General features: G+C 38.6%; 1 protein-coding gene across 1 annotated transcript; it reads right to left on the bottom strand.

Moving 5' to 3' along the window:
* Positions 1-6,870: 6,870 nt before the first annotated feature.
* LOC6561893 (E3 ubiquitin-protein ligase KCMF1) lies at positions 6,871-8,295 on the bottom strand. Its single transcript, XM_001987910.3, has one exon. The coding sequence runs from the start codon at positions 8,237-8,239 to the stop codon at positions 7,103-7,105; it is 1,137 nt and encodes a 378-aa protein (XP_001987946.1). The 5' UTR covers positions 8,240-8,295; the 3' UTR covers positions 6,871-7,102.
* Between the last annotated feature and the right edge of the window lie 949 nt (positions 8,296-9,244).

Here is a 9,244-nt window from a genome sequence, read left to right as displayed (position 1 = left end):
GCAAATAGAGTGTGGAATTTGTAAAGCAGCCTCAGAGGCGGAACTTGCAACACAGACTAACACACTCACACAGTCACATGCACAACCAATCATACTTTATTTACTCTATAAAGTTTAGAACCTCGCTGCATCAAGTTAGACATCAGCCTTGCGACAATTTCCTAAATGCTTCGAACAAATGAAAATGGAACTGAAGCAAGAATATACAATTTACTCGCAAGCTGCTCATCTGCACTTAAACAGAATGTGCTAACAGGTGATGCATGAGCGATTTGTGAGTACCCTTTCATAAATCTTGAAAGTGTATGCACGTAGATATATTTTAAATAATAATAATAATACATATTTTATTTTAATTTAATTTTATTTGTGACTAAAGACAGTCCACAATTCTTAAATGTTTTCATAAAAAACTGAAAAGTATACTTAAAATTAAAGTTATAGCTGAAATTGTATAAAATTAAAAGGGGGAAACTAAATTAAAAAATCTAAATAGAAGATTAAAAATAAAAAGTATCATTAGTATTATCTACCGATCTTTTCCGGAGATATGTTAGTATTGAAAATTTAGTTAAAGGAAAATTATATTGTCTGTTCTAAAATAAATTCACTTAATCAAAGAATATATTCTCACATATTATCATTAAGCTTTTGTGCTCTGAATACAGGATTATAGTCATTTGTAAGATTTTTTCACATGTTTTTCACCTTTTTTTTTATAGATTTCATATAAAACTAAATTTTATCAACGATTTAAAATATGTTTCGTACTATTTGCCAAAACATTAACAGAAATATGTTTTCTTTTCTTTTTTTATTTTTGAAAAATATGTATTTTTTAAAGGAACTTTAAACTGAAATATTGTAGGGTATTCATATCTGAATTGAACTCCCGTATCTCGCATTATATGTCTACCGAAATCAGTATTTTTTCTAAGAAAATGCTCGCTGGTAAAAAAAAGACGAAACGTTTTACGATTCGGCAAGTGTGGCAAGACGAACATGCACGATGAGGTTTTAGGCGGGGAGGGCGGGTGAACCGCCAAGTTCAGCACTTTGGCGAGTCAAGTGCTTTTCATTTTCCGAGCACGTCGCCGCGTCATAAAACAAAAAACGCATGGAGCGCAACGGGGCGGGCACGTTTAGCATATATATTTTCACACTTGCAATCATACTTTAAGCAGATGAACACACACACAGAAATTGACACTAGAGATGGTACATTTGTGGCTAGATAGAGCAACCAAGCCAAAGATAGTTTAAAGAAAAACATAATAAATAAATAATAGTAAACATAAATAAATAACACAAACATATTTAGTAGAGAATGAGAAAGCGTTTATAAAAAAGAAAAGCTGAGGCTTGGGAAATCAATAATGGAAGAATAAAAAAAATGCAAATCCTTTTGCCAAATGATGAATGCTGCCACCAAACACCCTGGAAAACTACAACTTTGTTGGTTTCCTAACCACATTGGGATCACCGGAATTGAGTTAGGAGATGCTGCAGCTAAAACGATAACGATTACAATCATTCCAAAATAAATTTATTTACTACTAATGAATTATATTTATTTTTACTTTATTCTATTTGAAGTATACTATAATTTACTGTGTGAATTATATTACCTGAACATCGTTTTCAGTTCGAGCTGCTCATCTCTGGTAGCTTCATATGTGTTGCCATGGTTATCTTCATTTGCACACCCGAAAGTCGTGCCATAAAAGTGCGTCGGGATTGTCGCCAAAAACTTTTGCTTTCTTAATTTTTTGTCTACATGCACTGATAATAATTTTGTGTGTCTTGGTACGTTTTTGTTCGCCTCAAACCCCAATAATGATATCTTTTTATGTGCGAGCGCACTTTATGCGAAATTCGCTTCAGTTGGTTTTCCTCTCGGCTAAAGCGCTCAACTGTCAACGTCGATACTTTAATTAAAAGGTCATAGGTCGACGCGCATCATAATTACCAAAAGTGACAAAATTTCATAAATAATTTATTTAGAAATAAATTAATATTAATGCTGTCGGCCCTCCTGCCTAACTGCCTCACTGGCTAACTTGCAGGGGTAGTCAAATCTGCCTCCTTCATTGTTCTTCAACCGCTGACGTCTAGTCTGCAGAGTGTTAAAGGCAGAAAGAGAGAGCTCTGTGCTTTATACTCATTATGACTGAACTGGATTGACTTGGAATAGCAGTTTGCCTGGTAAACTGGCATTAAAAGGATTTCACCATGCCTCGCTACGCCCCGCCATTATATACATTTGACACTAATGACAGATATTGCTTTGAGTTTTTCGGGGGAAAATCTGTGAATCTGTACATTAAATATGCCCCAAATGCAAAATAGTTGCGCCTGAAAAGTTGTAGAGTTCAAAGCGCGCTCTAATGCTGATGAATGGCCGTCTCTGGAGTTTGATAAGCCACGTCGAATGTTTAATGGAACTGAAAGCTGATTGTACCCTAAACCCCAACCCCAACCCCAACCCAACCTAACCCCAACCGACTTCTATAGTGTTCTCCCGTTGCGAAACTTTGCACTGACACTTTCCGGGTTGACTCGTGGTTTCAACTGTTTTGGCTACGTTGGCAACTTTGCATGCGGTTTGTCTTTGGCTTTGGACACCGTTCTCTGTTGACACCCTCAACTCGACTATTCATCTATTTCCCACCCTTGCCGCAAATGAATTGCCGGCCAGTTGCAATTGCTGCACTTGATTTGCGGTACGACTTGATGGTTAACTATTATACAACTGTTGTTTGTCAACTCGACTCGACGACGTCACTTTCAACTTTGTTCAAACTGTGACCAACTCTCAGTCGACACGCTTAAGCAAAACGCATTTGAGGTTCTTCCAACAATTATTTAACTACAATTAAAAATGAGTAAATGCTCTAAAAATTAATCATCGTTTCTGTATAAATATAGCTACTTAGTTAGTAATTGTAAGTCCACTAAACGAAAACAATAAAATTGTAGTCTGAACGAAAAAAATATATTAAAAGCTAATTTTTTAATATAAATAATTTATAGTTAAATACGCGATAAATAGCAGACGTACGTCTTAAATAAATATTTAGCTGAAAATGGAAAATCAAATAAATTAATCTGTAAGAAAATACACTCTTCTCGTCATTCTTATTTAATTTTAAATGTGATTATGCTTCGCATTTGATTAGAGATTGAGATTTCGAACTCTTCCACTATCTTGAAGTTTCACATCAATCATCTTCTGTCACGCCTGCTGTATTTAGCGTCTTAAGTATGTGACAATTTTTTAAATTTAATTCATACTTTCCAAATGTCGAATAAATGTCTCTATATATAGGGAGAACACTCTTTTTGTTGTTCCTACATACATTTTATACTTATTTTAAAATCTAATTACGTTTCTCGCTTCCTCTTGAGCTGAGATTGGGTCTTCGCACTCTTCCACTTTCTTGAAGTTTCACATCAATCAACTTCTGTCACGCCTGCTGATTCATTTATCAATTAAACGTAATTGGGATTTTTTTCATTTACTGCCGAGCATCTTCTAGGCATCTCTTGTTGTTGGCTAATTAATAGCAGCCGTCTAGCTGGAAAAATTTTACCGCTAAAAATTGATGGGGCGTGGCTCATTAACCTATTGCTGCAATGGGTCTCCAGGGTTCGTTAGGAGCTAATTGCGCTTCGTTTCCATTTGCAAAGCTGTCAATCGAAATTTTACCAATTTTTTTTTATTTATGTTAATTTTATTTTATTTCGCTTCTGGCAGTTTTTTTTTAAATTTTTTTTTTTATTTTTGTGCTGCTGACGATTTTAGAATAAGGTTGCGCTCAATTGCTTTTGTAATCAATCAAAGTCGGAGCGAGCAGTCAGCCATATAGAGAGATAGAGTGAGGGAGCCAAAGAGGGGCGGTGGGTGTGTAAGTGAAAGGGCTTTAAGCTGCGCTTCCAAATGCAGCCAACTCATCTCGAAGAACCAGTTGCCGGTTTCGCCAGCTATTGGCTAAAAACCATGATTGTCATCATGTGAGTTGCGTGCTTCATTGGTGTGCGTGGTGTTGAAGTGACACTTGAGCGACACTTGACGCCCGATAATTGATATTGTCCCAGAGGAACAGGGTGGCCCGAGGACAGGATTTATAAGGAGCCAAGTATCCGCCTGGCGACAAGATGCTTGTAATTATCGCTGACACATACATAAATCGCTGTGGTCTGCAAGCTGCGCGTTTCTCAATGCCCTCAATGAATCAATGTCATCGAAATTTACATATTTTTTATACGCCTTAAGAGCCAACTACAACACAGTCAACATATAATACAAAATATATATGTACTTTTTATATCAAACATTATAGAACGTGAATTTTCAATAAAGGAAAAAGGGAGTATTTCAACTATGATGCTTTTATACTGCGCGTATCATTAATCAGCTGGACAACAGTAGACTAAATAGAGTCCATAGTTCCCTTTAGGACGCAGATATTTATTTATCAACTATATTATTATTATTATTATTATAATATAGGAACAGATTTAATTAATGGATAATATTTAAGCAATATAAATATTTTGATTTTGGTTAATAGATTGTTTTTGACTTGCTTTTTAAAGCATACTCATTCTACTGAGCTTACGAATTGAAAGCATTTCACGCAATTGGAGTCCTATTAATTTAGTCCCAAATCGCTCCATGCTCGATTAATTTGAATAGAAAAAATGCTGTTGAGCATTTGCTGACATAATGAACGTTAATTGCATGCTTTTTGTTAGATGCCTAATGCTGCTTGGCAGCTTTAAAACGCAACGATATTAGACACAACGGTAAACAGTCTTATAAACTGCTAGCAGCACACACTCGCACACACACATCCACACACGCACATGTACTTATGTGTGTGGGTGTGTGTAAGAGCCCGGTCATTTAGTGCACAGCTTCTGGTAGTAGTACCTGCCTTTTGCTTTACTTTTAATTACCAACTCAAATTACATGGCCAGACACACATACACAATGGGGCACACAAGCACACACACACACATACAGACACACACATATATATACATTTGGTCGCTATTTTGCAACAGGGAACACACAAAAACGTTGGAACAGCTGTTTGGCTTGTACTTGGCAACGACTACAGAAGAGACGATGAAGGAGATGTGAATACAGAGACGGCAATGGAGATGGAGCTGGAGATGGCATAGAGATGGCAGAGCATGAGCAGGGGGAGCAATGGGGAGCAGTGGGGGGCAGACGGAAGCAGAACCGCAGAACTAAACTTCAGTAGTCGCCATCGTTTGCTGCACATTTCATTACAATGCCATTGTATTCAAATCCTATTATAAAACGCAAGAGCACTGCATGGAGAACAGAAGACCGGTGTGCTGGTGGAAGAGAGGGGGAAGTGGAGGGTATTGGTCTCAGGGGTATGGTAATGTTGCAGCAGCAGAGAAGTTCGTGTTTGCAGCACGTTTCCACTTTCGCACTTGGTAAACATAAGTTGCCCACGCACACAGCTCAACAGGGGGTGTTGCTGGTGCGGGTGCGGGTGCGGGTGCGGGTGCTGGTGCTATTGCTATTGCTGGGTAGGATGAAGGGTTTGGGGTAACTGGTGGTAACGGAACTGGATACTGGAGACTAGAAGGCAGTCTGCAACACTCCATAAAATAATTACCAACACCAACGCAGCAGCAGCAGCCGCCGCATAGCGAAACTGGTAAGAAAAGGCAATGGCTAACAAGTGAGAACGTTGCAGTTAGGCCAATCCGACTAAGGAATACTCTAATAACAGCATAATGACAGCTGATCATACCTAAAAAATTAGTCAGACTGTCATTGATATAGCTGTTAAATTCGGTGACTCTAGCTCTACAATAAGGCAGTTGCAGGCGAAGCTCTTTCCGCAGTTCTTGAGACCAGGAGTGGGCGTGGCCTGCATATTTCCACCTTTTAAGATTGGTGACTCTAGGTCAAAAATATGTATGTAAGCGTATATAGGATTTCTTAGTGGGTGGATTACGCCCTTGAAGGAACATTTGGCGACACTGGCTTTGAAATCGAGGCAGGTACATGTTTATATCGATTTGCACTCATCGATGTTATCGATCCGCCTTCCCCAGCGAATGTACCTTTTATACAAGTCTTACTAAAGCCCTGCGGACATTGCACAAAGCCAATATACTCCTCTAGCTTCAGAGCAGAGCAGAAGAGGCGATTCAAAGCCAGCATGAAAATGGAACGAGTTTAACCCAATAGTTTTGGTATTTATATATGCTAATCTAATTTAAAAGCATTTCCTACATAATTGCGCTACATTCCAAAACTGATAAAAGATATGTATCCCCAATCCATAACCAACAATTTCGTAATAAATATGTACATTTTTATATTTCTCGGTGAAAACTAATGAAAAGTTAAAAAAAAACTAAAAAACTACCGCAGGAACTCCCTGCAGAGAATGCACATTTTTTATCGCCTGATTTAAAAAAAAGTCTCCGTTAGAATGTGGTGCTTTCTGGGGTTAATTGTTCAGGTAAATCCAGTGGGCAAACTGCATAACTGGACGAAATTATTCTGTAAGTCAGTCCGAAAGAAATTAAGGCACAAAATACATATTTGCAGGCTGAGTAAAATATGAAATAAGTAAAGTGTAAAATGTAAAATATTAATTTTCAGAATGCAAAAAAAGAAGTCTGACAACGAAAGAGCTTCAACAACAGCAACACCAACTTAGTCCACTAATAAAAATATAAACCAAAAATGCATTTTCAACTATTTTATTCTCAGCAGTTTTAATCCTCGACGGGTTGCAAGCTAGAAATCTATAAATTGTGGTTTAAACATTAAAAAAATCAGTCATTTATATTTATTCACAAACAACAATAAAAATTGACAAAATAATTTATTGAGGAAATGTTAATTTCGAATTTGGAATGTAAAATCAGAGATTTATAAGGCCCAAATGTATTCAGTATCAAGTAAAGCAGGCAATAGGAAATAAGACTTGGAAATTTCCACAATTCAATTTTTATATGCATATTTTGTAAAACTACGCTTAACTATTTAAAGGAATGCATTTAGGGAATGATATGCATTAGATGTGGTTCTGACAGTGACTTAATCGATATCCTGCTGCTTTTCGCCAGCAGTCACTTCGCTCTCATCCAGTGTGACGCCCTGCATCTCAATGTAGCGCTTTTTGCTCTGGGTTGACCAGGGCCTAATCCATGGCAGCGACATAAGCATCATTATTTGCGAAGGTATACACTTGCAGGACAAGAGGGAGATCACATCCTCTTGCCTTCCATCGAGTGGAGTATCTCTTGACTCGTGCAGCTCCGCTAATGAGATTTTGGGTTCGGCAGGCAGCTGCAGATGCTCCTCGCACAACATGGAGAGCAGCAGGTGCTCGACGAAGAGGGCATGCTGCTGTCGTTGCCTATTGTTCCGCGGATCAGCTTGCTCCAGTTTCGCATGCTGCTCCATCATCCACTGCTGCAATAGATAGCGATCCGCATCCGAGCTCTCAACAGCTAACTGAGACGCTTCTGGGTCAGCTTCAGCATCGCCACTGGTGATAGCCAGCGTGGTGGTCGGCCGTAAGCGTGGATCCGCCTCCGGATAACTGTTCGGCTCTGGACGCAGGCGCCGCAACTCGGACAGCTGATAGGTTATATGGTTGGCCGCGATGCGGCTGCTGTTGTGTGTTGCCAAGTTGCCCATCTGATACGCGTCACTCGATGACGATGGTGGAGGAAGGGGCTGTTGGCGTCGACAGCGCCGGACGAGTCGCGCCAACGCGTGCCGCAGCGGCGGCGTATGGGGATCGAGTAGATTCGCATGCTCAATGTGATTGAGGAGCAGGTGGCGGGCCAGATTGCGTATGGCGACCAGCTGAATGCCGGGCAGGCCGGCGCACATGGGACAGACGACATGTCCATCGTCCTGGCGATGCATGGTTATCACATGATCGATCAGCTCCTTGGCCGTATGGCCAAAGATGCCGCAGTAGGGGCACGTATAGCAATTGGGCAAGTGCATCAGCTCAAGCAGTTCGCCATTGGGCAATAGATCGGCCAGCTGATGGTCGTGGAGGAGCTGCATGGGATGCTCGAAGCGATGATTCAGTGTCTCCACATTATGGTCGTAGCACTCAAGGCACAGGTCATAGTTCACGCAGCGCAAACAGTGAAATCGTCGTCCATGGAGATTATGTGTTTGACAGCCATCGCAGCAGAAATCTCGATGGCCCATCGATTATTTCTGATAAAAATCGAATAATTCTAATCTGGAATGTATTTGTTTTGTTTGTTGTTTGTTGTTCGACTAGGAAATTCAGAAAATCAGTTCGAAAAGTGTCTTGGCAATGCGTTTTGAATTTCTATCTTATAAAATCAGATGACAGACATCAAAAATCTTATGTGACACACAATGCTTTTCCAAGAAAAATAGTTATTTAAATTTAAAAATATTTATTCAATTTGTATTCACGAAATAGTATAAATATATTTTAACTTTTTTTTATGAATATTTATATATTATGGAAAACAGGTTTTTCATGTTTTTCTATTGCAATAAATGTTGACCCATTTTATATATTTATAACTCCAGATATTTTATGTTTTACATTTTATTAGAATTGTTTCAATATTTATAAATTGTATTCGTTTAATTTAAAACCAATTATTATTAATAAATTAATTTTTTTTTAATGTCTGGTAAACTTTTATTAATAAACATTTATTATGGATACTAGCCATGTTTCAAAGCCCTTCGTGATGGGTCAATTAAAACCAGAAAGTTGTTGTTCTGGTTGAAGTTCATTTTGTTCCAAAGTTGACTGCTCGCAAATATCTTATGCTATTGTAGCCATCGGGTCCATTTATTTTTTTTATTTTTACGCACAGCTTCCGTTTTATTTAATTTTTGTATTTTTGTTGTTGTTAATTTCTAATTAAATTCACTTATAAATACTTTATCTGTATACTACACTCTGTATGTTAGGAGCATAAGTTGTTGAGCTTATTTGCTCATCAGCGAGGAGCACTCATCCTCTCCCTCCACCTTTTGGCCATTCTAAGTGCTTATGCGTATGTCTGTCTCAGTTTGGTGTTCAACTTTGTTTAACTTTGGAGCTGCGTTAAAATATTTTAATTACTTCATTGCCGGCAGCGTTAAAAAAGTTTATTGTTGCATCATAATATCCTGTCGTTGGCGCCTGCCACAAGCAGCAGCAGCAGCAGCAGCAGCGGCACATAA

This window comes from Drosophila grimshawi, unplaced genomic scaffold (genome assembly GCF_018153295.1).
Source record: "Drosophila grimshawi isolate 15287-2541.00 unplaced genomic scaffold, ASM1815329v1 contig_1377, whole genome shotgun sequence".
NCBI lineage: Eukaryota > Metazoa > Arthropoda > Insecta > Diptera > Drosophilidae > Drosophila > Drosophila grimshawi.
This window is presented reverse-complemented; position numbering and strand designations above follow the sequence as displayed.